Genomic DNA, 27,206 nt, shown 5'->3' on the forward strand with positions numbered 1-27,206 from the left:
TTACAAGTTGTCATTTAAGGCAACGCTTTCAAATAGCCGCTGTCAGGCCGCTGCTTGCCTTGCGCATGCTCATTGGGAACATGAGTGCATTGAGACTGATAAAAGGTGAGGAGGACGCTAAACAAGTTAATATATGAGCTCTCGCTGAATACAGATGGTTGCCTGTACAAATACGTCTTTTTATTTGTGCTAGACGAACAGAGGGCGTTAGAAATATTAATATTTTCTATCAGGTTACTTTTTTTTTTTTTTACATCCTGTCGCATGTATTTTAACTTTTTGTTGTTGGGTCGTCGTTGACATTACCTCTAATGCCGTGTGAAGACTCTGCTGGTGGACATTAAAATGGAATTGCCCGCGTCCAGAGAAGGTTCTGTGGTCACGTATGTTTGCATGACTCGGTGATTCATACTCCTTAACCTGCCTGGGACCCACACGAGGTAGCTCATGGAGTCTGTTGGGAAGTTCGAGTTCAACAGGAAGCACCTGATTGGTCACGGTGCCTTTGCCGTTGTGTTCAAAGGACGACACAAAGAGGTAAATGATGTACGTGATTTTCAATATTCCTCTGATTTTGCAACCTATCTAATATTGTTTTGTTTGTTTGTCAAGAAACGTGATTGGGAAGTGGCTGTGAAGTGCATCAACAAGAAAAATCTTGCCAAATCCCATTCTCTACTCGCAAAAGAAATAAAAATATTAAAGGTAATGTGGAATTGTGTATCAATGTCTATGGGTGCTTACACTGAATGGCACAAAGATAGGAACTATGGCCAAGCAAATATGTCAGTCCCTAAATAGTGTACAAATATTCTCCCAGAGGGTGGAATCATATTTGGAGAATTAGTAATGTCTTGCAAAGTGAAAGGATCAAAGTTCTTTATTGCTTTTTGTGTCCATGAGCTCACCATTGATAATATGGTGTAAAGTATTTCTAACCTACTGTTGGTGTTTAGATTAATAATAACTTCAGTCGCACTTTTAACATCAGTACTGCAACTGCCCATATCATTTCAACTTTCTTGTAATCATGTTAATATAATTTTGTTTTGTTTTTTTCTTCCAGGAACTCGAGCATGAGAATATAGTGAGACTATTAGACTATCAGGTGGGTTTGACTTTCTTCGACTTTTACACAAATCACAGAAGTTCTTACCATTTTATGCTGTAAAGTTACATTTTACTATAACATTATGAGCTATAACCTTAACCCAATCTTAACAATATGCAATAAGGAACATCTTGTTATGCATTTAAATGTATTTTGTAATCTTATGGGAGTTTGTGTAAATTAATGCCTGTCGGCCTGCTTGCCTTGATGTCACCTGACAGGCAACCGGAAAGCTGTGAACTAATCTCTTATATGTGACAGATGGACAGTTGAACAATGGCTTCTAAAGAATTGCACCAGATGCACACTTGCATGATTACATAGCTTTCTGGGTCAGGTTGCAAGAAGCCTTTTAACTGTGATCACCTGTTATTAACCTACCCTCCGATAAGTTAGTGACGCTATTATAGCATTCAAAATATCGTTTACCCTGGATCATCTGGCCCTCCATGTGTCAGGAAGACTGACACCTTATACTTGACTCCCTTGTACTTTCACCAACTCACAACTTCACCTCACGTGTCAGTTCTTTAGTTATTTCATAGACAGGGTGAGGGAGTGCAAAGGGAAGAATGGATTCAGGCACCCGTCAGCCCAAAATGCTGTCAATATGACCTGTACTGATTATTGTTGACGGTAATGTTGATGTAAGATACGCAAAAGTACTAAATGATAAATAAATGAATTCTAAAAATTCAATTTAAGCTGTATTCGTTTTCATCCACAGGAGATGGGTGGTTGTGTGTATCTTGTTATGGAGGTATGTATAAATACAGTAAAAGAAAATGCATTCCCTGGCATGGCTTCTTCATTTCGGTTTTTATACAGCATCTGTTGTCATTACAGTATTGCAATGGAGGTGACCTGGCTGAGTACCTTCAATGTAAGTGTCTTTATATGTGTGTGTATATATATATACATATATATTATTTTTGTGTGTGGTCTTCAAGAGGCTTTGCCCATTTCTGGTGTGTGGGGGTTAAGGATTAAATGCACCCACAAGCTCACTCAAAAAAAAAAAAAAAAAAAAAAAAGATTGTTAGTACCCTTTAACAAAATCAACTAAAACCCTTAGAATTGGCGTGTGATGACAATGCCTATTAGTTTTTCTGATTATTTTTAGTATATTTTTAACAGCTTTTTTGTTCGTGCCATACGATCCCACCGCATTTAATTTCTCAGAACAACCATAGAAAATTACTCAACTTGTGCCTTCATCAGGTTGCAAAAAATACGATGACACTGCTCAGGATACAGAGTTGATTTTTCATTTGCTAAGTTTAGCCAGTTGGTGTTGTTCAAACGCTGATATAAACGGCTTGTGAAATTTTGTCGACGTCTTCTATTTTATAAACTTGACTGTTTTGTGTCCCTGCCAAGGGGCATTGCCAGCTATTTGCAGCACGTTATAGAGGCGAGGTGGCTCACACAGCACCCATGTGACCTCATCCATCTGTCACACACTTATCCTTGTCCTCTGGTGGAAAAACACTGCAGCCTTTAATATTAAGCACCTTTGTAAACAAGGTTCTACTCCACATAGTGTGACGTTAATGTGATCAGACTTCTCCATGAATGTTGCAATCATCCATGTGCCTAACTTCAAGTGTAAACATATGAAACGAATGATTGTTGTGGGAGAGATGTACTTTATATTCTGAAGTGAGATTCTGGGTAACATTACCACATCGTATGAATCACAGGTTAAAAAAAAAAAAAAAAAAAAAAAAAAAAAAAAAAAAAAAAAGGTTTATGGTCTAGTTTTTTTTTTTTGCCACTACTGATGGCCCATTTTGAACAACAAAAAAAAATGCTTGTGTTTTGGATGAAGTGGATTTTCTTTTTACTTTTTAATGAAATGTTAGATGCAGAAATGGCTAGAAAAGGATAACTTTATTTGTGGTAGTAATGGTGGAAAGAGAATTGAGATTATCATATGAAAACAAACAAAAAAAGACTGGAATTTGTGGACTTTTCATATGCACTTTGCATAATTGAATAATAAGTTATCAGTGGTAAAGTGTTTGAAAGCATTCAATTTGAGTATGGACATTTATGAGTCCTACAAATGTATTTCCAGACATTCTGTTTGCTTAATAGAAAGATGTTATATTTATAATGCGTCGCACTGTCTCAATGTGCATTTTCCTCCCTTTTATCCTCAGCTAAAGGGACGTTAAGTGAAGATACAATCCGAGTTTTCTTACAGCAGATTGCTCAGGCCATGAAGGTTCTCCAGAGCAAAGGCATCCTTCACAGAGACCTGAAACCCCAGAATATCTTGCTCTGCCACCCTAAGGGAAGAAGGCCCTGTTCTGTCAACATTAGTGTTAAGATAGGTACACAGATCGGCGATATGTATAATTATAGAAGAAAATATTTTGTACTGTATCTATACAGCTCGAAAGTAATATTTTTCTCATTCATCCCATCCCAATATAAACATGCAAGACTATAATGTACTCAAATTCTCTCAACCCATGCAGCTGACTTTGGTTTTGCACGTTATCTTCAGACAAATACAATGGCAGCAACACTTTGTGGCTCTCCCATGTACATGGTAAGTTTTTAAGGTCACTGCATTGTGTCCTGTGCTCGAGATTTGTAATGGTATTATGCTGTCTGGCCGCAGGCTCCTGAGGTTATTATGTCCCATAATTATGATGCCAAAGCTGATCTGTGGAGCATTGGGACCATTATCTACCAGTGTTTGACTGGAAAAGCACCATTTCATGTGAGTGAGATCAGAAAGCATACTTGTGAACATGTACAAACACGTTTACGTCAGCTTGTGTATGTTTTTAAGAGCGTAGACTGGAGTCTGTTGCATAACACTTCATGAATCTGAATTGCTGACGTGCATAGTTCCTCGAAAGGCTATTCGCGTGATTGTCAACACAAAACCGGACATGATCTGTCGTTTTCCAAACTGAAACGTGATATATACCACACCATCTGCCTGACACCTTCTGTGTTCTCCAGTGGTAATGTGGAAAAATCTAAATGTTGATTGAGAAAGAGCCTTGTTTATCGGGTGGGTGGCATGCATAAGTCGTTGGCGATTTTCGAGTAAATACTCTTACGTAACCCTGCTTTTACAAGTGACCACACTTCCAAGTGCCCGTGCGTATGAATTCTCTTTTTAAATGCAATTGTATTACTTTATAGGCGAACACACCACAGGAGCTCCGCCTCTTCTATGAATGCAACAGGACCCTTGTACCAAGGTTGGTGCAACTTTCGGACTATACACATACTACACAGTGTGGATTATACTTCTATACATACAAAGTGAGAGCACATGAGTCGGCCAAAAATAATGTACAAAAATTGCCATTGGGCTGTGTACTTTTACACGAATTTGTAATTTTTGGGCATGACATCCTTGACTTTGCCATGTTTGTGTGGCTTTTGACCATGCTTATCTTATGCTATAATAAAACCAGCGATAAGCTAGCCAAATGTGTGGGGAGGCATAGTTTGTTTTTTTTCTATCTATATATATCCTGCTTGGGGCTGCCAGCTAGTGGGCTGCACTGCTATCATTTTCCATGTGACCCACAAAGCTCTGACTACATAAACACACACAGTCCGCATTGGCTATAGCAACTATTATCTTAGTTCCCATGTGCTTTGTCCTAAAGCGAAAATTACAAAAAAAGACACATTTTGCTGCTCACTTTGTGTTGAAAAGGAAAAAAATGTAACATATAACACTACATAAATGCATTTTGGCACCTATTGTCAACAACAGCAAGAAATGCCAAATACTGTAACTCAATTATTGGCTGCCTTTGACTGTACAAGAAAGATGAGGATTCACAGACAGACCTGTTTAAATGAATTGGACGTCTATTGTTGTTGGGTACTTGTTACTTTTTGAATAAACAGCGCATATTTCAATATGTTCAATTAATCGATTGATTGATTGGGTCTGTGGTCTTTTTAGTAGTAATATAATTATGCATCACATTGAGCAGCTCTAAACAATATACAGTATTTGTAACTGTAAGTAATGTAATTGCAGTTATGCAAAAGCCTAATATGTTTGACAATGAAAAGGAAATCTTTGTCGTTACCACAGAATACCAAAAGAGACTTCAAGTAACCTCAGACAGCTACTGTTGGGACTTCTTCAGAGAAACCACAAGGATCGGATGAGCTTCGGTACACATCTGTTTTTTTTTTTTTTTATTGATTGCCTTTTCATGATTCCAAATAATATTTCAGGAGGATTACTTACAAAGGCCAAAATTAGACACAAAATTGCTACTTTGGTCTTATTATTCATTTCAAACTCACAGCCCTTTACAACCAAAATCTCTCTTAATTTGCTTCACAAAAGCTTGTTCATTTACTGTATGTAGAATTGTATCTTAAGTCAACTTTATTGTCAAATTTGCTATATGTACAGGGCAAATAACAAGGATGAAATATCGATCCTCTCAAACTGAGACCAAAGTGCAGAAAATACAGTAAAACTGCACACTCATTAATAGAACTTTCACTATAATGTACTCTATGATGTGCACACAATGGTTAAGTTGGATGAAGATATGCATTTAAAATTTCACTCAAGAATCCAATTGATAATATTTCAAGAAATTTAGCACAATTCATTTAAAATGTCACATGCAAAAAAAATTGTCCTGCCTGGAGACCACTCAATATGGAACCGCAAAAGGGTCAAAATTAAATAAATAAAAACAATATTTTTTAATCAATCGTTTCATAGCGTCACTTTCAGTTACTCAGAGAGGTTGCTAACCAGTTGGATAGTAATGAACGGCTTTTACTTCAGCCTGAGCGAGGATTTTAGCAGCAGTGTGGTTTTGATTAGATGCTTTCTGGAAGTTTACCTAACAGTTCATCGCTGCTACCAAAGGCTAGCGCAGCTAGCCAGACTCCACAGTCAATCTAGCCAATCACTTAACTGACTCCACCTTATATATTTGATTGACAGCACATGCTTCATTGTGCTGGAAAACGACATTATAAAAAAATTAATGATTTTATAAAAAACACTTTTTATCTTGTTAAATCTCTTTGTGCTGAAAAACGACATGAAATAAAAAGGCCATTTTGGAAAAAGGCATCATGAAATTAATTTAAATTAAAAAAGTTTTTATCTTTTATCTTGTTAAGGGCCATATAACACAATTTGTCTGTTATTTATCAAAGAGTATTTATTTCAAAATGGTGTTTTTATTTATTTAATTTGGACCCTCTTGGGGTTACATAACTCAAGACCATAAAGCTTCACAGTGTAGTTCAGGTTACAAAATTCTCAAAGCAGCTTGTCAAATTTGTCTTCTTTGCATTTGCAGATGAGTTTTTCTATCATCCTTTCTTGGAAACAAACTCAAGAAAATGTATGTACACTAATTTGCTTCGTGGACTGCACGCAATCAAAACTACTCTACGCAACCCAACAAACCTCCCTAAGACACATTGTTTTTGAACAGGCTCTCCAGCTCCCATGTGCTTCTATCCTGGTTCTGCTTCAGGGAGCTCATCTAGCAGCTCTTCCACATCCCATCCAACCTCTCCTCAAGTGGGTACATATTATTATAGACATAAATGTCCCTTTTTAAAAAAAATAATAATAATAATACCAATGTCTCTCTTTCTCGCCGTCAGACTAAATTGAAATACTCTCATGTACAAGACACTGTTGTCTTCCACTTGAAAGATATAGCCAGTCAAGACAGCGGGAACACTTCATCCTACAGAGAAGACTATGTTATTGTACATCCTGAGTTTCCCAGTAAATATTGCGCGAACATAGCACATCACACACTAATTCAATTGACAAGAACACTAAGTTATATATTGTTTCACCATATCACAGATGAGTACACTTGTGAAGAAGACAGTGGATCACCCATTGAAAGTTGCCTGATATACACTGGGTGAGTAAAACATTCAATAGATAATTCATCAATTTATTTATTTGCACTGGAAAATCTCAAATGACGGTGCATGCAGAACATAATATTGACAGCAAATGAAAATATTTCTGATATTTTCCCAACAGAAGCCCACTGATGACTGACAGAGGTCTTGAAGCAGTTGGCAGGACACCTCCATCCTCTCCCTTGCTGTCTTGTCATGCAAAGACTTCTGGGTAAGCCAATTTGTGATTGATTTTGTCAGCCTAAAAATGAAAGTCTTCCGATGTGGTTCTGCGGCCACTCAAGTCTTTCTTCCATTGTTTTATACTGAACTTTCATTCATACAGGAAGTCTGCACTCTGTAACCGCAGCCATTCAGAGCCTATTCCTGTCCCAACTCAGATCCAGAACTACCAGCGTATGGAGCAGAATCTGCAACATTCAGGCTCTCAAGGCTCCACCAGGTGGAAAGAGGCTCTCGTTTATCTTATCTTTTATAAATATCACACACAGAGGCTAGTCCTTCACTGCCTGACTTTCACACATCTTCCAGGGTCCAGTTGTGTTATCCGGGCTTCAGTCAAAGTTCTTCACCAAGCAAAGAATGTGGATCTCATGATTCCCACACTGCCCCCTATTCCTCAAGTCCAACTAGAAGAGGAGCCCAGGCACCCCAGTCCTCTCCAAATGGTAGGAACCTTCCCACTACTTTTTGTCTGAACTCAATAGTTAATCAAATGACAATGATGTTAAGAACAATATAAATCAGGATTTGTAAGTATGTTTACCATGTGTTAATAATCCCTACGATGTTCGGTAATCTAGTGGGAACCACCCCAAGATCCTCAGAGCAGACTCTACCTTGTAGTACAAGAACTGGGAGGCCCATGGAGTTCTCAGAAAAGAGGGATATCACTACTGACAAGCTTGACAATTCAGGCAGGGCAATGTCAGACAGACATAGACCTAGCCTCATGTCTCCATCCCACATCAACCCCAGCAATAAACCCTGCTACAAAAAGGGGCAATTTAAAAGGTCAGAACAATTAGTCGAACAAATTAGAAGATTATTCAGTTTTATAGGGAATTAAATGCACTTAACTTTCTGTCCTTGTGTATCTGTTATTGCTAGATCACCAAACATTGGGAAACTGTCTGATGTTTTACTTAAAGCTGCATTTGGAGCCCAACTTCTTGAAAGGAGAAGTCATGAAACTCTCTGCTCTGAAAATACCATGGATACTGCAGGTAATGGGCTTAATCTCAATTGATTGAATTGCCCTTTTAACTCGATTTGTAACGCCACCTACTGGCTACTTTACAGGATTGGGTCTATCGGGCAGCCCACCAAATGCCGTCTTCTCCTTGGGTTCTCCAGCAATAGGAAACACTCCACCTGATACTATGTTACCAAGGATGCTGACAGGTATTGTTGAATAAATATCATGAAGGTTTTGTGGCATGGATATTTGTATGATTCTTACTTTTAGCCCAGTCATAGTTTCTATGAAGTCACAGGAGTGCCAAAATTAAAAATAAATGAATGAGTAAATAAATATAAAGAGAAATAAATAAATAAATATACAAATAAATAAATGAATAGGTAAATAAATGAACGAATAAATAAATATAAAGAGAAATAAATATATAAATAAGTAAAAATATAACGGTATAGTTTGTCATTCACATTTACTTTTGGTCATTAACAACCACAAACGGAAAAAAACAATGACAATATTTTTCATTGACTTTTACTTTCTGTCATTGAACACCACAAACGGAAAAAACAATGACAATTGTATTTTTTGCCTTTGCCTTTTCTGTTTGGCTTTCACATTGTCATTTGTCGATCGCCTTTCCTCTTCGGGAATGTAAATGGCAAATGCGCAGAGAAACGGTCTGTCAATCAAATGACGTTGGGCGGGGCTTTCCAACCAGGAATAGTAGTCGATAACTGATTATTCCTAGTTTACCTGAAGGAAAGTGACGTCGGTTATCGAGTTGCACGTGCGTTTTTTATGGATAGGATAGACTGGATAGATATGGATATGGATAGACTTTTTATGTGATACATTCAACGATAGAAATACATTTTTCTAGACGATAAAAAAATATATTATAAAATATATTATTCGACACACATGCCAGACCATTCAAAGAATAATTATTTTCTATGTCCGAATCTTCGCGTTTATAATCATGACAACATTGGAGGAAGTGGCATAGTGCAGTCACACAAAACAGCCGCGGTGGCGCTTGGGTAGCCGTACGGCGCATGTGCGGAAAGTTAAACTAGGAATAATCAGTTATCGACTACTATTCCTGGTTGGAAAGCCCCTCCCAATGTCATTTGATTGACAGACCGTTTCTCTGCGCATTTGCCATTTACATTCCCAAAGAGGAAAGGCGATCGACAAATGACAATGACAATGTGAAAGCCAAACAGAAAAGGCAAAGGCAAAAAATACAATTGTCATTGTTTTTTCCGTTTGTGGTTGTTAATGACCAAAAGTAAATGTCAATGACAAAGTATACTGTTATATTTTTATTTATTCATATATTTATTTCTCTTTATATTTATTTATTCGTTTATTTATTTATCTATTCATGTATTTATTTATATGTTTGTTTATTTATTTATTCATTTATTTATTTTTAATTTTGGCACTCCTGTGACTCCATAAGTTTCACCTTCAACTAGGTAAATAGAAAAGACATAGGCAACACATTTGAATTATTTTAAATTATGATTTTTCAGTTCGACATCATGTTGTCTTAAATCAAATTTCGATTTAAAAATTAATTAAAAATGAGGAATAATTTGTCATTATTTCAACACACTGTATTTTGCTTTTGGTGATTTAGCTGCGTATTTTTTTCATTTTATTTTTTAATGCAGGCTCTCCCAACTGTATTAGCGCAGCCTTGTTACTCAACAGTCCCCTTCGTTATCAAAGCTGTAGAAACAGGGAGACTGAAGCTATGGATGTTACTCCACACGGCAGTTTCGTCTTTCATCCACCTGAGCTATCTGAAGATACACTAATGGAGGTACAAAGACTGTGAAAGGGAATGCTGCAAGGTGTAGCGATAATTTGTATTAACAACTCTTTATGCATCCCGCAGCAAGTCCATACAGATGTTCTCAGTGACCTCCAGTTCACGTTGGCTTTTGTGCATTGTATCATGGAACTGGCTTCTTTAAAGGACCCTGTGCTGGATCCCATTGGAAGCTCTGGCGTTTCCTTTTTAGAACACAGTCTGTTGACAGATCAAATCAGCCTTTTAAGTCGAGAATGGAGGTTGGAAACATGATTTGACCATTTTCTTAATACACACTGTACAATTTTTCTCCTGACAAATTACTGAGAATGTGTTGCGCTGTCATGGTCGTCTTGCAGCTATGCAGAACAATTAATGCTTTACATGAAAGCAGCAGAGTCTCTGTCAACTGCTTTGCAAAACGCTAAAGAAAATATCCAGCAAGGTCGACTGCTTCCTTCATCTACAGTCAAACAGGGTAAGACAACCTTAAATGTTGTCACCTTCATTGATGAGTGTCGGTTGGTATATTTGTTTCACATTTAGTAGCATTAGGAAAGAAGTCATCAGATATGCTAATCATTATTAATATTGTGATTCTTGTACAAAGTAATCAGGAAGCTGAATGAGTTGTACAAGAGCTGCGTTACATGCTGTCGCTCCCTGAGCAATCAGCTGCAGAGTTTTTTGATGGACAAGCAGAAGCTGATGGATCGCTTCAATGGGCTTACAGCAGAGAAGCTCATCTATTGCCATACAGTGCACATGGTAATCTCACTCCCAAATGATGCACTGCTAATGTTGCCTCAATTTCTCAGTCTCGTCTGTTTTCAAACTACTTTCAGGTACAGTCTGCGGCTTTAGATGAGATGTTCCACTGTGGTACAGAAATTGTACAACGCTACCATAAAGCTCTTCTACTTCTGGAGGGTCTGTCCCAATTTGTCTCAGAAGAAAAGGATATTAACAGTATAGAAAGATGTATGTGTGCGCAAGATTATACGTTGTCTCCACAGCAATGCCAACGAGTTGTTAATGTTGGGTCTTAATTATTCTAACAGTGTCCAATATTGTTCTGTTTTCCCAGGCAAGCAATGTATTGAACGACGCATATCTGCTCTGCAAACTTAGCGATGTCCAAGTGCTGTAGTACTACGCTCACAGAAACTGTGTTGTCATTCCTGATCCACCTCATTGCAATGTAGAAGGGAGAGATCCCCCTGTTCACATACACTAGCACTTTTATCCTCCTGAAGAGAATGACCACTGAAGCGCCTGCTCCGAGCACACAGTCCAATGTCTGAAATTCAGACATCTGCACAGAAGACCGGACTTCCTTGGGTTTGACTTGAAATGAAATTTTATAATGATTATTTATGAGACTGATGTTTTGCACTGTATTTGTTACAAAATTTTGGGTTCTGTGTGTTTTGCACTTAGAATTATCTAATTATAGATCATACTTGAAGCAATGATTAGCATTTTTGAGTTCTTAGCTAAAATTGAACTGTTAAACAGGAGTCAAAAGATGCATTAAATGACCAATTATTTTGATTGTGTAGCTAGTGCCTTCTTAAAGTTGGGTTGAAAACTGATAAGTATTACATTTAGAGGTTTTAATTCAATATATGAATAACACTGTTACTTTTATCATGACTCATGTGATGTTATTTATTATTTGTAGGTTGACTGCAGTTGACTGTGTCATTGCATGACACGTTTTTGTGTACATTTTTATTTTGTACATGGGTTTGGTGTATGTTTTGTGCGTAAGCACTTTGCAAATATGTAGATGAACTAATGGATAATCCTTGACAGTGTTTTAAAAAAAATGTGTGAATAAAAAAGATGCTTGGGATGTTTGTATTTTCTAATTGTTTTAAAGGTTTGTGTGCAAACGTAAGATCATGCCAGGTTAGATTGATCACATATCACCACAGTTTTTTTTTACTTTACTTACTTAATATACTGGCACAGCATTTAAATCTATAAATAAATTTGACTCGAGAATATGAAATTAAGACAGTTGTGACCTGGCTAATGTTATGTTTTTTTCCCCCCTTTTCCATTAATAAACCATGCCAAAGTGCTGAATAACAATGGTTTATCTTGTTACTCATTTATACTTTCAATATAAAAGAATAAGAAACATTAACGGAGAGAACCCCCCAAAAAAGCATGCTCTTCCTTGACTTCCTGTAAAACTGAACTATATCCGGGTAATCTACAGGTCGCCGTGGTCGCCATGTTGCTCAATGAAATTAGCTTCAAACATTGAGCATTCGTTAGCAATATTGTAATCTTTCATATTCGCCGTATCATATTTGTTACTGCATTTGTATTGGCATAAAAATGACGTAGGAAATATTAAGCGACGAGAGAGGATCCGCACATGTAAGTAATGCGTTATAAATGGAATAATATATTTCGTAAATATTGGCCCTCTAGCAAAAACTAGCTAACATTATTAGCATTTGCTAGCACGCGTACCGTAGCCAGGGTTATTGTACGAGCTGAAATGGCACGAATAGCGATGTATCAGGTCTGTCCAAATATTATAGGCGACATATGTACACTATCGTTAAATCGTTCCTATCAACGTTGGCGAGTACGCAGGCATATTTACAGAGAACTGTTGCACGTACAGTACACCGGGTTCCTACTGCTAATGATACGCCCCTGGGCGATATGGTTATTTTAACAGAATAGCTACTGTAAACACCGAACAGGGAATTTATTGTTATCCTGAAGTCATCATTGTATATAGCCTATTGAGACTGTGCATACACATTAATATTTGTTAATAGCTGATGCAACTGGAAAGCATGATAATTGTTAAAAACATGACGTTATTTAATTCGCCAATCAAGTGAGATTCTTACGATTAATAAATAAAGCGGGACATATAAATAGATTTATCGAGACAATTTAGCTTTACCTTTTTGTAAAACTATGTTTCATGTCTCAGTAAGCCGCAAATGAACTGCCAGTACTAGGTATAATTCTGTAAATAGCACAGTATTTTGTCTACAACAATGACTTCATAGCGTTTAAAGCATTGATATCATAAGTCTACTTTTGCTAAAGCAAATTTGATTTAAAAAAATAATCTGCTATTTAGAAGAATATAATAACTGTAGAAGTAAATATTTATTTTTTGGCTTCCCCCCCAGACTAAGACAACTAGTGAAACAGTGTCACGCAATGCAACATGGAAGTGGGTCACAGAACATTCAACGACAACTCCAGAGATCCAAGTCTGGCCCAGAAGTTGAGGATCAGCAACAGCAAGCGACCATGGCAGCTTCACAGCAACAAACTACGGTTACCCACCCTCAGTCTCCCATGACCACATTTTCTTCTGCTGCCAGCCCATCAGCTCCTCAATCTCCCAATTATCAGATAATCATGAGTCGCAGCCCGGTAACTGGTCAGAACATGAACATCACTTTACAAAATGTGAGCCAGATGGTGAGTGGCAACCAGCAGATCACTCTAACACCGCTTCCCCTCCAAACCCCTGCATCCCCCGGCTTCCAGCATACAACATCACAATGGAGGTTTGAACACGCTCCATCTTCCTACATTCAGGTCACATCCCCTTTACCTCAACCCGTGCAGCCGCAGAGCCCCACCCAACATAGCCCTGTCTCACTGCAAGGTGTCACGAGGCCCGTAGCACCCCAGGCTGCTCTTGGTGTGTGCGGACAGAGTCCGACACGGTTTGTGGAGGCGGGTATGTTGGTGCGGCAAATCAGTTTAGGCAGTCCATCGGGAAGCGGTCATTTTGTGTACCAGGATGGCACAGGGCTGGCCCAGATTGCACCTGGAACAACTGGTCAAATACAACTGTCCTCTCCAGGAGCACCGGGTTCTGTGAGGGAACGCCGCCTTTCTCAGCCTCACTCACAAACCGGAGGCACCATTCATCACCTCGGACCTCAAAGTCCCGTGGCTACCAGTACTGCTCTCTCCACTTTGGGCAGCCCTGGACACATTACCACTTCTAACCTACCTCCTCAGATCAGCAGCATTATACAAGGACAGCTCGCGCGCCCTGTGATGTTTGATAAGACATCACAGGGTGTCGTTGCTGCAGTCGGATCCACACCCACAGCATCGTTTAGTATACCTTCCACCATCCCGGCGTCCAGCCCTTCCCTCAACAGTCCAGCCCAAGCAAATAGCAACAATCCCCTTGCGGCCCCCAACCCCACAGTAGGCACAGTTAAAAAACAAGTTCCCAAGAAGTTAGAAGAAATTGCTCCGGCTACTCCGGAGATTGCCCAGCTACGCAAACAGTGCTTGGAGCACCATACTAAGAAGATGGACAGTTTAAAGGAGGTGTTCAAAGAATACCTTATAGAACTGTTCTTTCTTCAACATCTCCAAGGAAATATGATGGACTACTTGGCTTTCAAAAAGAAGCCTTGCGTTCCCTTGTATACCTATTTACGACAGAACGACTTGGACCTGGAAGAGGATGAAGAGGAGGAGGAACAGTCCAAGGTCATCAATGATGAGGTATTCAATTAGCCAGAATTTCGTGTTAAACTGAAAGCTAGGGCTGCCATTATTAATCGACTAATCGACCATCAAATTAATTGACGACTATTTTGATTATTGATTAATGTTAACATGTTTTTAAGCTCTTAAATGATTGGCTGACAATGACATCAATGGCAGTGAATGAGTTAATTAAGCACGGAATGCAGTCTTTATCTTTGTTACGTGTGTGTGACGACAATCACTGTCAATGTCAGCCAATTGTAAATGAATTGTAAATCTTCTCTTTTTTGATAAATGAATGAAACAAGCAGAGAAAAAAAAATATATATATATATGTATATATATATATATATATTTCAATTATTTTGTAAACTTTCTAATAAGAAAGCAAAAATTGACTTAAATATTGTCTTATTTGAATATTTAGTATATTTTCTATTTATATTTCTAAGATCATCTTAAACAACAGAGGGAAAAGTATTAGTGTTTTTTTTCTTCAGTGTAAATATATATTTTTTAATCCAACCAATTCTCTGTATCTTAATGTTTTTGATGTCGAGTCCATTTTAACAGGAAGGGCTAGCAGCCGTCATTCACCACCAACCTCTCACAGTCAAAACAGATTGGACATCTCATGCCCTCAATGCCATTGAAACATAAGCATTCATTCCCAGTCCTCCTAGTTTAAATAAATTTGATGTCTGTTGTTGTCACAGACAGCCAACAAGTTAACAATTGATTAAAATGGAAAACGGTGAAAATAATAATAACTTGATTTAGTCGACTGATTGCGAAAACACTTTTTTTTTGCGACAGCCTTACTAAAACACCAGTCTCTTCCTTTTTTTTGTTAATTTTTAAACTTTTGCTCCTTTCAGGTAAAAGTTTGCACAGGAAAAGATGGCCAAGCAGTGACGCCTGTTGCCATTGCAACACAGCTTCCTCCCAATGTTTCTGCAGCTTTCTCTGCCCAGCAGCAGTTTCAGGTAATAGATGCAAACCTTGTGTGAAACACTATTTTCAGGGGGTTATCTAGAGCTTATGAAAACTTGAATTTTATGGGACAGGGACTCCAAGGACCAGCTGGTACCCTTGCCAATCCCGGAGACATGGATGCCTTCAAGAGGCAACAGGCAATGGTGCAAGCAGGTAGGGAGAGGATCGAAAACACTTGTGTCTTTTGCTTTTTTCCCCCTCTCCCTGTTCGCTTTGTTTTTTGTTTTGTTTCTTTTCTTTTCCCCTTTAATTGCTTCTGCTTTTAGATATTTGGCTTCCTCTATTAGCGCTGTATGTTCAAGTCAAGGAAGGAGAGGTGGTCTGTGAGGTCTTCCGAAGATCATTGCCTTGTGCGGAATATTTTTTTTCCCGTGATGAGGGTATTGTGTGTTTTGAATCCCAGATCAGACTAAAAGATCCCGGATTGACGTTGGTCGCCACGGGCTGATTTTCCAGCATCCTGGCGTAGCTCCTTTAGGATCGCCTGGCGTGCCACTACAACAGCTTATGCCAACTGCGCAAGGTAGGAGTGCTACAACCAAGCCCTCCTTTCTTATGCTGCTGGATCAAGAAGATTTAAAGTGTCAGAGTCCAAAAAAATCATCTTGAAAATTAAACTCCAAGCAGCATCAGCTGATCTTCAGATGCTGGATTTCTCAGCAGTCTTTCCTCAAGAAATTCAGGCTTAGTTCTACCAACAATGTCAGGACGAAATGGGAAGAAGATTTTTCAACTGTGAAGAATAGTCGTCACACACTGGGAAGATGCCTTGTCGTATCATTTTCCTTTTAGTCGTGCGTTTGGCCATCCTTCATTATCCATGACTTTTTCTTTTTATTAGTCATCTTTTTGACTGTGTGTCATGTGATGATGGCTTTTTATTGTATTTCATTTATTTTGTTTACCTAGAGTTGGATCACAGAATCCAGTGGGAATAAACATGCCTGTGTTTTCCAATTCAATGATTCAATCTATTTTTACTTTGTCTTTTGGTTCCCCATTGCCATTTCTTATACAAGTGCCTTTGAGTTATTCAAATACCTCTTTATGCATCTCATAATCACACCAAGTTGATTTCCCTTTACATTATTTCATGGCATTTTGTTCTGACTTGGCTTCTTTCCCTCAGTCTAAGTAGGAGGAGTTGTGTTCATCGCACAGATTTATGCGATTGTGATGGTGTGGGTGTGTCAGGGCCAGGTGTTGGTGGTGTGACGTGCAGGGAGGTAAGGCAGGCGCTGCTTTAGATTGCACAGCTCCGCTCAGGCCTGCTGTCCGCAAGACCCAATGTCTGTCCTTTCGCTCACCTCTGTGCTTTGCTGCAATATGAGGCATTCAGATGCCTCAATTACCGCTAGAATGACATTCTGTAGCTTTCATGCATGTGAAACATGCTGTTTTTTTGTGTCTGCTTTGTTTTTGTTTTTTTTGTTTTTTTTTTAGTTTTCCTTTTCTCGTTCTTGGTGTTTCCCCATTTATCTTTCCTTTTTGACATCTTTACTCTTTCAAAACCTCTCAATGCATGTGTAGTTTTTACATTTTAGCCACATTCAACATGAAATGCAATGTTATGATTTTGCATTAACTTATGTAATTGTTTTGTTTGAGAGACATGTAGACGACCACATTAATTTCATCTGTAAATCATTTTGCCGTATTAGTTTATGCTATGATCATCAGGAAGTAGTACACTTCTGTTGAATCAATTTCATCTATTTCATTTGGCGCTGTTCTCAGGAGCTCAAATTGCTGAAACTCAATTTAAAACTTTCAAGTATTATTTTCCATTAGCATCTGTTATTCAGGGAAAGTTTCCAAACACCTGTCACTTAAAAGTCTTAATATCCTAGAAAGACCACAAGACATTTATAGGGCATTATACGGAGAAGCATCTCTGTACTTTTCTTTATACATCACCCCTTTGTTTGTCCTATAATTTTGTTTTATGTGTTTAGGCGGGATGCCGCCTACACCTCAAGCAGTCCAGATTGCAGGACAGAAGCAGAACCAACAACAGTACGACCCATCCAAAGGACCGCCAGTGCAGAATGCAGCTAGCCTACACACCCCACCACCTCAGCTGCCAGGCAGGTTGCCGCAAGGCGCCCTCCCCATGGCTGGACTGCCAGTGGCTCTGTCCCAGCAGGCTCAGATTGTTGAGAGTACAGTCCAACCTGGTGGTCAGCTCCAACCGCAGGTGAAAGTTCAGACTGGAGCCCCAATCATGGCATCAATAAACCCCCACACACAACTCCAAGCCCAGCTCCAACAGCAGATGCAATCTGGGATACATATCCAGTTGCCTCCCCAGCAGCAACAAACCCAGGCCATGCTACAGACGGGGCAAGCGGTCAGTATGCCTGAAGAATTTACAGTGGTACCTTGAGGTGCGAAAGCTTCAGTACACGAAAAATTCATTTTACAAAAAGATTTTAGCTTCATATTACGAAAAAATACTCACCATACAAAAGGTACGTACTGTATTACGTACTGTAAAAGAGAATTATCGCTCGCAGCAATGCAATATAGTAACTACCGTGTTGACTCATAATTCTAATGAGAGGACGAGGCGTGAAAATCATGCTCCAACGTTAATGAACAGTTTCGTTTTCACTTTACCAGTTGCGCAGCGTAGAGTACACGTCCCTGTGTATAACGTCCCGTAGCTCCATGGGTAATCCCATTGCACGGTGGGTAATGAATTTCTAACACCACAACTACATTTGACTATAAATGTAAACAAACAAAATATACACACCACAATGTGATACACAATGTTCATTTGTATGAAACAAAAGAATATAGCTTACAAACGATGCTTCATCAAGTCACAAGCAGCGAGATGAAATAGCAAGTAATGGCTGCCAAAGTTAGCCTTAGTCTTTTAGCACTCCAGTTTGATATAAACACGTGTAATTCTGTGATAACGTCTGTAGAATGAGCCTAACGAACTATTTACACTGAAGCACCACGCGCGGGTGACAAAGTATTACAAATAAAGACAGGCAATCAAAGGACATGAGCAAAATCATTGAGTTTTCAGTAGAGCTGGAAAAGAATTTGGCGATTTATGTGTAAAACGTGATTCATTATACGAAAAAAGTCATGATATGAAAGCCACTCCGGAACGAATTAATTTCATATCTTGAAGTACCACTGTACTTAAAATTACCATTTACCTTTGTACTTTTTTGTGTTACAATCTTAAATCATTGGCTGCCATTGACATGTATAGACGTCCAATCCACTTGGGTTATGGGTTATGGAGGGCTGGCAGCGAATGAACATTCATTTATTCGCTGCCAGCCCTCCCAGACTAAATTCACTGCAGAAGGACAAAAAGACACACATGATTGGACGTCTATCATTGGCAATGGCTCTGAAAGAGTTGATGGTTAATGGCGAGTACTTATACAGCGCATTTATCTACGATTTGTTTCCTTCCCTGCAGACGGTGACTCTTGGTCGTCCAAGTACAGAGTCCGCTCAACCAATTCAAAGGATTTTGACAAACTCAATAGCACTCACTTCCATCACATCTACTCCCGTTCCTAATTGTGTTCCAACATCTCAACCAGCAAGTCCTCTTCGCCCTCTTGCTGCCAATGCAAATCCAAGCAACCCATCCAAACTGACAGGGACAAATGGTATCTCTGGAGTCAAAATGACTGGCTTTGGTCAAAATGCAACCATGCAGTCATCATCGCAGGAGGCTTCTCAAGACAAGCAAGTTGAGCAAGCTAAATTGGTAAGTATTGGAATAACAATTCTGGAAGCATATTTCTCTATTTTTTCATTTTATTATCATGCTGCGTTCACACTGCCCCCCCCCCCCCCTCGTCGCACAATGGGTTTCCAAACAAAGTGTATGAAAGGGTGACAGGCAGCCTTGAGACCGGCAATGCGCGCCTAGCTCGACACGATTCACCTCGTGATATCATGCGATGAATCTGCGCGCCGTAGAGAGATGGCCGGGGTGTATATTTCTTTGACAGATTTCAGGGACTAGGAGGAAGTAGCCAATCAAATTTTTTTTCTCATTCACGTGACTTCAGCTGCCGAAGCTTGAGCCCTACCTTCACATTCGGTCACCAAAATGCAAAACAAAGAAAGGGCAGAAAAAGACTGCAGAGATAAAAGTAATATTACCGTATGTGAAAAAAGTCATGCATGGTAATACAATGAGATTAAAATCATAATCGTGAACACAAAACTTTTTTTGGCAACAGACGTAGTTTTACTTTGGTGTGAACGTAGCATTACAAGTGAATTGGCCACTTTTTTTGGGCTTTACAGGGTAAGCCCTAACAGTTAAATAATTGACAGAGAATTCAATTTCTCTGCAGCCATTTTGTGACACAAGTTGTCCACACTTAGGGACTCGAGCAGATTTGAATATGATTTTGAATATTAATGACATCACGAGGAAAAGCTGGCATTTTGGAATCCTCACATTTGATTAGCTAAAATAGTATTATCATCGATACGTTATAACTGCCTGTATTTACGTTTTTTCTTAGAGGGTCTCCCCAATCTGATCAAGTGATCGGAAATCGGTCCGATTGTGCCATTTTTCAGAGGATCGGAATCTGGTGAAAAGAATTGGGTTTTAAAATTTTTTAAATTAATATATATTTTATTTTTTAAGGGCTAAAATGTAACAAAATAATCTAGAAATACAATGGCATTGCCAAAAGAAACAAAAATATATGTTTTATACTCCGCCATACTCCCGGAAAAAGCGGAAGAGGAAGTACTGTAAACAGTACAGTACTGTTACATGTTTGGAACTTTTTTTCAAATTAAAAAAAAAAAAAAAACTTTCGGTATCAGCTCGGGACTCTATCGGCAGATTCTCAAAATTTGGTGACTGACTCGGGCGCAAAAATATGTGATCAGACATCCCTAGTTTCTCCACTATTACACATCAGAAAAATGAAATTCAGATGTTTTTTTCAACTCAGGAAACTAGATTCTTTCCGCTGTGATAAAAGTGTTGTATATTCCTTTGAAGTCTCACTGTCACCATTTTTTCCACTCTAATTAAATGATTGAATCTTGTCAAAAGATATTCAAAATTATTAATGATGACTCACACAGCTGCCCTAACTATTGAAATTGTGTACTAAAAATAATTTTTGTTGTGCTTTGCCTCAGCGTAGTTGACACCGATGAAATGTTTGACACAAATGAGTCAGTGAAAACTGCAGTCGTGACTCATCGACTTAGTTAAGAGTAGGAATACTAAATTCTAAGTTGGTCAGAGGAGGATGTAAGTCCCGAAGATAATGATTCCGGAGAGAGTCTCCATACAGGTTTGAACAGTTGGCAGAATCACCACTACATGACGCAAGTAATGAATCCGACACGGAAACATGCTGCTTTCAGATACATGGGATGGGTAGATCAACTTTTTTTTGTCATTCTGGTACACACAAGAGGATACAGAATGAAATTTCATTGCAATTGAGCCACACAATGTTGAGAATAAATAAGATTAAAATATCTCTGGCGACTACTGAATTCATTCATTCATTCATTTTCCAAACAGCTTATCCACACGCGGGTCGCGGGGAATACTGAATCGTACCGGTAAATATCTTACAATTATGCCAGTCGCTTTTACACAGCAGCAAGCATAGTGATTGAAGAACAAATAATTTGTCATCTAAAAATATTAAAATCAAGTTATTTTTACTTGTGCACTTTTGGCCGGACGGAAATTTATAGAGGCTCTTTTTAGGAGCTTATCCACAATGTTTGGCATGGAGCAATTTCCTACACAATGCACATTAACTTGTTTTGATAAAAAAAGAATAAATTGCTTGGGGAAAAAATGACTGAAACGCTCCACAGGTGAGGGCACTGAGTGCAAAAAAAAGAATGCATACTTATACGCCACTTCCAGTTACCGATCACTGATAAAAGTCACTGATTTTGAAGTCACTGGCCAACATCGGGAGATTGAAACTGGGGTTAAAACTGTGTTTGGTGCTTTTTTGGTTTGTTATACAAACAAAAGGACCATGAACTGGCTCAATGAAGTCAAATCTATCCAATTTAGTAAAGTACTCCGTGATGTGATAGTGGGACTTAAAGTAAGTGCATATACTGCCACCATACAAAGATTAATGATATTTTCTTGGTGCCTCACAACTCTAGGAGAGCCATGTTCATCAACGTATTTCTGAGCTTAGGAAGGATGGCCAGTGGTCAGCCAGTCGACTACCCAAACTTGTGGAGGCCTCTCGTCCAAAGTCTCATTGGGACTACCTCCTGGAGGAAATGCAATGGATGGCAGCTGACTTTGCCCAGGAGAGAAGATGGAAAGAGGCTGCGGCAAAGAAGGTATAATGGGTGGGATGAGTGAAATGTTAAGAATCTTTAGTCTCAACTGTTTGGTAGATGAAGTCAATGTTTTCCTGCTATATTTCAGCTGGCACGCACGTGTGCCCGTTACCATCAAGAGCAGAGGAAAAGTGAAGAGAGGTCCAAAAAAGAAAGGGAACTTCATCTTCGCCATATTGCCAGCACGATTGCCAGAGAGGTGGAATTCTTTTGGTTTAACATTGAACAGGTATGCGTCCGGGAATTTTAATCGCAATTATATCTCTAGCCAATTATGAAATCCTATTAAAAATGCAGATGTATGAATTGTAACACTTTTTTTCAGGTTGTGGATATTAAGCTACACTTTGAAATTAATGAAAAGAGGATTAGAGCACTTTGCTTACAAAAGGCATCAACTAAAGGTATGGTTCATTCATACTACCCGTCTATTTTAATGTTACTTAAAACTCATACATATTTAAATCATTTTTGTACCAGGTCATTTGGTTGGAGATAAAGCTGATAAAGAGGTATGTTGTTTGCCCGAATAAATATATGATTACATAATATCACATTTGAGATCTTGTCCATATTTTCTCTTGTAGGAGATTCACACTGGCTATAGAAAAAGGAAAGCAAATTCACCATTGAGAGTTGAAGCTGGTATGTTCCCAAAAAAAAAAAAAAAAAAAAAAAAAAAAAAAAAAATTAAATACTTTTAAGTCACTTATTTGGTTTGGTGTGTAAAATCCCTTATATATAATTACTGTGAATCTGTTTTGTGTGTTTGTATTCTAGATGAAGAGAGCACAATAGAAGAACAGGAGGTTATGGAGGGAGAATCAGATTACAAAGCAGAATTGCTTGAGCTTGCCAAAGATGGTATTACTCTTTTTGCTCCTTTGTGGAGAATCATTATTTACCCTAGCTGGCGTTGTTGAGTTTTTGTGTGCACTATTTTTGAATTTCTTTTTTTTCTTCTTTGTCTAATGAATCCACTTTATTTCTTTTCAATCTCTTTTATGTTTTTAATTTGTTCCTTTTACTTCAACTGAATTGAGTGTCATCACAGAGAAATTAAATGTATACAGTATGTGGCAGTTCTGTGCGAATTGTTCAATAGTTCAATTCGATAAAGATATGTGGAAAAAACATTATTGAATTTAAAAAAAAGATTGGACGTTTATCCCCGTCAATGGCACTGAAAAATCATTCATGCCAGACCTTCAATTCTGATGGAATACTGACATTTTGAAAAATAAAAAAATATCAAGGTAACACATTTAGCTCCATATCACCCAGCAATAATATGGGATTATACTATTCATGTCTATGAGATAAGCTCAATCAGGGTACCACTGTGTATCGAAGTTCTGCATTAGCCTTGTCTATTTTCTTGTTTACTCTTAGCTGAGTTGCCTCTGGATGCTTTGAGGAAGCAATATGCCGGAGCCTATGCTGCTGGCTTTGAGTGGCCTCAGCCAAGTCCTCCAAGTAATCAGGATGAAGACGAAGAGCCTGAAGGTGCCAGTGTGCTCTGAAAATGTTTTGTTTTCTTTATCATTTATCTTTAATTTTCATACCACATTTTTAATGCTTGAACAACAACACAAAGTGTTTCACAAGACAAATAAGACATGCACATCCCTACCACTACCTGCAATCAAAACATTTGTCTAGATATATGTTCTCCTTCACTTTTAAGCTAAATTGGCTGTAATTTTCAGCAATAATGTTCCCTGCGAGCAGTCCGCCTGAGGCAGTGCTTATAGACTCTCTGCTTATGGTGGACCAGTTTCGTAGTCCTGACAAGACCTCTTCTTGCACTTCTGATGGAAAACCTGCTAGAGACATATCTGAAGTGGCTGCTGCCACAGAGCTCCTTCTCCCAAAGGGTACCTTCAAAACCACTTCTTCGGTAAGACCAAAAAATTTGTGGAAACTATTTCACATATTATATTGTTGTCGTAATTGTTTTGTTTTACCAGATGCACAATCCTGCACCATTTTTACTACATGGCTTACTGCGAGAATACCAGCAAATTGGTGTTGACTGGCTGGTAAACCTATACAAGAAGCACCTCAATGGTATCCTTGCTGATGAGACGGGCCTTGGTAAAACTGTACAAACCGTTGCCTACATGGCTCACTTAGCTGGCCAAGAGGGTAAGCTTTTAGTGGTATTATTTACATGGATATATGTATTTTACGTATGCTTGAATAAATGCCGTTCTTATTTGGCAACAGGTGTTTGGGGGCCCCACCTCATTGTGGTTAGGACATGTAAATTGCTCAACTGGGAAGTGGAGTTCAAGCGCTGGTGTCCTGGCCTTAAAATCCTGTTGTATCTAGGAACTGAAAAGGAGCGTAAATCCCAGAGAATGGTACGTAGTTTTTTTTGTTTGTATCTAATGAAAAGTCTATAACTTTGTAAAGATATGTGAGCTTACTTGATCGGATATGGTCAGCAGAGGTGGCGGGAAACGAACAGCTTCCATGTATGTCTAACATCATACAAACTGATGCTGAAAGACCGAAGCCATTTTCTGAGGCGTAGGTGGAGACACCTAGTTTTGGATGAAGTGCAGCTCATCAAAAACCTGACTGAAAAACACTGGGAAACCATATTTGCTCTTCGAAGGTGAGTGGTATTCGATTTTTTTTTTTTTTTTACCTGATAATACTGTTTTGAGGTCTTGACATTCTGAACTTTACAGTGAGCAGCGGATCCTCCTCATCAATACCCCACTTCAGAACACTCTAAAGGAGCTATGGACTATGATTCACTTCCTCATGCCAGGAATCACCAGGCCCTACTCTGACTTCCCTGTGAAGGCAGGCACGGACCAGAATCAGGACTACTGCCACAAACTTGTCATTCGACTGCACAGGGTTTGTATATTAATACAAACAATAATTATGCATCCTCTAACTTCTTCTGATTTATTGAACAAATCCCTGAACTGCAAATGACAAGGATAGATGTCCAATTCATTCAGACTAGAATTACTGGCTGTGAATGATCATGTTTCAGTGCAATTGACGCCCCAAGACTTCCAATCCATTTTGACTGGCAGAGGATGGCAGCAATTCATTGCAGTCAATGGCAGCCAATGACTTCATGTGCATAAAACATAAATCCACTTCATCTTTCCTGTAGATGATCCAGCCATTCATTCTGAAGCGCTCAAAAAGGGAAGTGGAAAAGCAATTGCCAAACAAGTATGAGCACATCCTGAAGTGCAGACTCTCTAGGAGACAAAAGAGTTTGTATGAGGATATCCTTACTCAACCTGGGTGAGATTTTCTCCTCAAGAATATAAGTGACACAATTTACACATAGTTTATGTGATTTTGAAAAAACTGTAACCACAGATGTTAGGAAATAAACCCTCAGGGTCATATATTATTAAATTTGTTTGGCCGTGTTTTTAGAGCTCAAGAGGCCCTGAAAACAGGCCATTTTGTCAGCGTGCTTCAGGTCTTGATGCAGTTGCAGCGCGTGTGTAACCACCCTGATTTGGTTGTACCTCGAGAAACCAGCAGCTCCTACTTCTGCTCTCCTCTGCCATATAATAGCCCGTCACTCATACTGGAAGCAATGCAGAACGACTCAAGCAAAGTATAGTTTTTTTTCTTTTTTATAATGTCATGATGTTATAAAATATGATCCTATTTGGCTGTAGTATTGATTTGCTTCTTCTTCTGTCATTCATTCAATTGTTTTAGGAAACAAACATATCACTGTTTGATTTGATTAATAATGAGAATCGGCTGACTCGGTATCAAACTGAAGAAGCAATACCCAAACTAAAGGTCACACAACAACTTATAGAGGAGATCTACAGCGGTCCAGAAGCACCACCACATCCCAAGCCATGCCCAATTAAACCAATGAGGTTCGAAAGATTTTTTTTTTCTTTTGCAAAGTGTGCTGGAGTTTTTACACCATTGTGTAATGTCTTTCCTAGATTGTTCCAGCCAGTGCAATATGGGACCAAACCAGAAGGGCGACTAGTTGCTATTTCGGGTGCTGCAGGACAAAATCCTCCAACAAACTCTTCTGCTACCACCAACTCTGTTTCTACATCCAACTCAGCCCAGATAAGAGGAAAGCCCCCAGTCACCACTGCAACAACCACAGCAACTCAAGGTAAGAAATCAAAGTTTATAGGGTTTAGCAGTATCTGCCTTCTATCCACATACACAAATTTTCTTGCCTGGCACGGCCAGACTGTTCTCCCAGTATTTTTCAAACACTGTGAGAATAGTCTGGGACCCAGCCCATTAACGGCCTCTCGAGCAAGCACAAAATAAACCGTCCAATCAGATTCGTTTATTTGCGTGACGTGTTTTTAACGAGTAACGTCACTCTTCCGTGTTGGAAGTCGTCTCCACAACAACACAGATGGCGAACAGGAGCGCCGAGAATATGTTCCAGTCCACGGTAAAATCAGTTTTAAATGACCAAAAACAGATCGACACAAGTCATTGACAACAGTCTGTCTCGCGCTAGCCATGTTGAATAAACTCCGCTCTCCTCGTATGTTCACTTACGCGTGCAAGTCACTCGTCGCTTTACTAACGTCACGTCCGCCCGTCGCTAATTGATCCACCCCGCTGTCTGTTTGCTGTGGCTTGCTCCGCCCTGGAAATTTTATCCGACGAATGGTGGCCAGACTCAATAGCTGGAACAGCGGTGAGTCTGGTGTACCTGGCTACAAATTTTCGTCTAGTCCAACAATCCACAATGCTTTTTGTCCTCTTCTGTTCAGATTATCCCTGACTTGTTAAGAATCTTTTGAATGTTTCTTTGGATGTTTTTTCCTAGCTCATATTTTTGAATTACATTGTGTTGCGTTGGATTTTTCTTATGACAATGTTCATTTTAGCTTTATAGAAATAGTTATTTTTTTTAAATAAATAAATAAATAAAAACTGTTTTTTATAAAATACTACAAGTAACAAGAAAAGCGCAAAATGCATATAAAAACATTGCTTTAGTAACTGCATTTTACAGTAGATTTTTATTGGGGGTTTTTTTTCCTTCAAAACTGAACATTATGTGAGAAAAAAAATTATCATTTTTTATTTTTATTTTTTTACTGTGATCGATACTTATATGGTCTTGATAGTAGTGACATCACTGCACTCCTTTTCTCGTTCTTGCCCCTCTATAACTCCTCTGTGACCCAAAATTTGATGTCCACATATTTGGACGCCAGGTCTCATTTGTATTAATATATTTTGCATTATTAATAATTATCTTTATATAATTTTAAAAATGAATAAATACGATTATAAAATAACCAAATGTCAATAAA

The 27,206-nt window shown here is 38.7% G+C and overlaps 2 protein-coding genes across 10 annotated transcripts in view; both read left to right on the forward strand.

Annotated features, from left to right (window-relative positions):
* The first annotated feature begins 76 nt into the window (after positions 1-76).
* On the forward strand, positions 77-12,127 carry ulk1a (unc-51 like autophagy activating kinase 1a). 2 transcript variants are annotated; one of them, XM_057832896.1, is made up of 26 exons: positions 77-546; positions 613-705; positions 1,067-1,108; positions 1,839-1,871; positions 1,958-1,994; positions 3,277-3,450; positions 3,598-3,671; positions 3,744-3,845; positions 4,280-4,338; positions 5,196-5,278; positions 6,439-6,483; positions 6,577-6,665; positions 6,752-6,878; positions 6,963-7,023; positions 7,149-7,238; positions 7,353-7,469; positions 7,559-7,695; positions 7,831-8,041; positions 8,138-8,253; positions 8,330-8,431; positions 9,905-10,056; positions 10,132-10,307; positions 10,407-10,525; positions 10,658-10,815; positions 10,893-11,028; positions 11,135-12,127. In XM_057832896.1, exons 1-26 carry the CDS (start codon positions 448-450, stop codon positions 11,176-11,178), a joined length of 2,676 nt encoding a protein of 891 aa, XP_057688879.1. In that variant the 5' UTR covers positions 77-447; the 3' UTR covers positions 11,179-12,127. The 2 variants fall into 2 exon arrangements, with proteins under 2 accessions (XP_057688879.1, XP_057688880.1); XM_057832897.1 differs by having other exon boundaries at positions 78-537.
* Positions 12,128-12,257: 130 nt separating this feature from the next.
* ep400 (E1A binding protein p400) overlaps positions 12,258-27,206 on the forward strand; it is a 36,812-nt gene continuing 21,863 nt past the window's right edge. For 5 of the 8 annotated variants that reach the window (XM_057832075.1, XM_057832078.1, XM_057832080.1 and 2 more), the window contains exons 1-23: positions 12,258-12,441; positions 13,221-14,571; positions 15,435-15,542; positions 15,624-15,705; positions 15,956-16,075; positions 17,508-17,902; positions 19,004-19,300; positions 21,715-21,900; positions 21,989-22,129; positions 22,226-22,304; positions 22,381-22,412; positions 22,488-22,545; positions 22,681-22,764; positions 23,293-23,406; positions 23,610-23,800; positions 23,871-24,048; positions 24,130-24,266; positions 24,351-24,523; positions 24,600-24,774; positions 25,043-25,179; positions 25,318-25,504; positions 25,612-25,781; positions 25,854-26,035. In XM_057832075.1, the coding sequence (XP_057688058.1) occupies positions 13,252-14,571; positions 15,435-15,542; positions 15,624-15,705; positions 15,956-16,075; positions 17,508-17,902; positions 19,004-19,300; positions 21,715-21,900; positions 21,989-22,129; positions 22,226-22,304; positions 22,381-22,412; positions 22,488-22,545; positions 22,681-22,764; positions 23,293-23,406; positions 23,610-23,800; positions 23,871-24,048; positions 24,130-24,266; positions 24,351-24,523; positions 24,600-24,774; positions 25,043-25,179; positions 25,318-25,504; positions 25,612-25,781; positions 25,854-26,035 (4,546 nt within the window). In that variant the 5' untranslated portion in view covers positions 12,258-12,441; positions 13,221-13,251. The remainder of the gene's footprint in view (positions 12,442-13,220; positions 14,572-15,434; positions 15,543-15,623; positions 15,706-15,955; positions 16,076-17,507; positions 17,903-19,003; positions 19,301-21,714; positions 21,901-21,988; positions 22,130-22,225; positions 22,305-22,380; positions 22,413-22,487; positions 22,546-22,680; positions 22,765-23,292; positions 23,407-23,609; positions 23,801-23,870; positions 24,049-24,129; positions 24,267-24,350; positions 24,524-24,599; positions 24,775-25,042; positions 25,180-25,317; positions 25,505-25,611; positions 25,782-25,853; positions 26,036-27,206) is intronic. The other 3 variants (XM_057832076.1, XM_057832082.1, XM_057832081.1) reach the window with 2 other exon arrangements.

The sequence above is a fragment of the Corythoichthys intestinalis genome, chromosome 3 (genome assembly GCF_030265065.1).
Source record: "Corythoichthys intestinalis isolate RoL2023-P3 chromosome 3, ASM3026506v1, whole genome shotgun sequence".
Classification (NCBI taxonomy): domain Eukaryota; kingdom Metazoa; phylum Chordata; class Actinopteri; order Syngnathiformes; family Syngnathidae; genus Corythoichthys; species Corythoichthys intestinalis.

Coding starts and splice junctions, on each gene's coding strand:
- ulk1a (XM_057832896.1), top strand. CDS start 448: ATGGAGTCTGTTGGGAAGTTCGAGTTCAACAGGAAGCACCTGATTGGT. Junction 547..612: donor GACACAAAGAGGTAAATGAT/GTACGTGATTTT, acceptor TTGTTTGTCAAG/AAACGTGATTGGGAAGTGGC. Junction 5,279..6,438: donor CAAGGATCGGATGAGCTTCG/GTACACATCTGT, acceptor TTGCATTTGCAG/ATGAGTTTTTCTATCATCCT.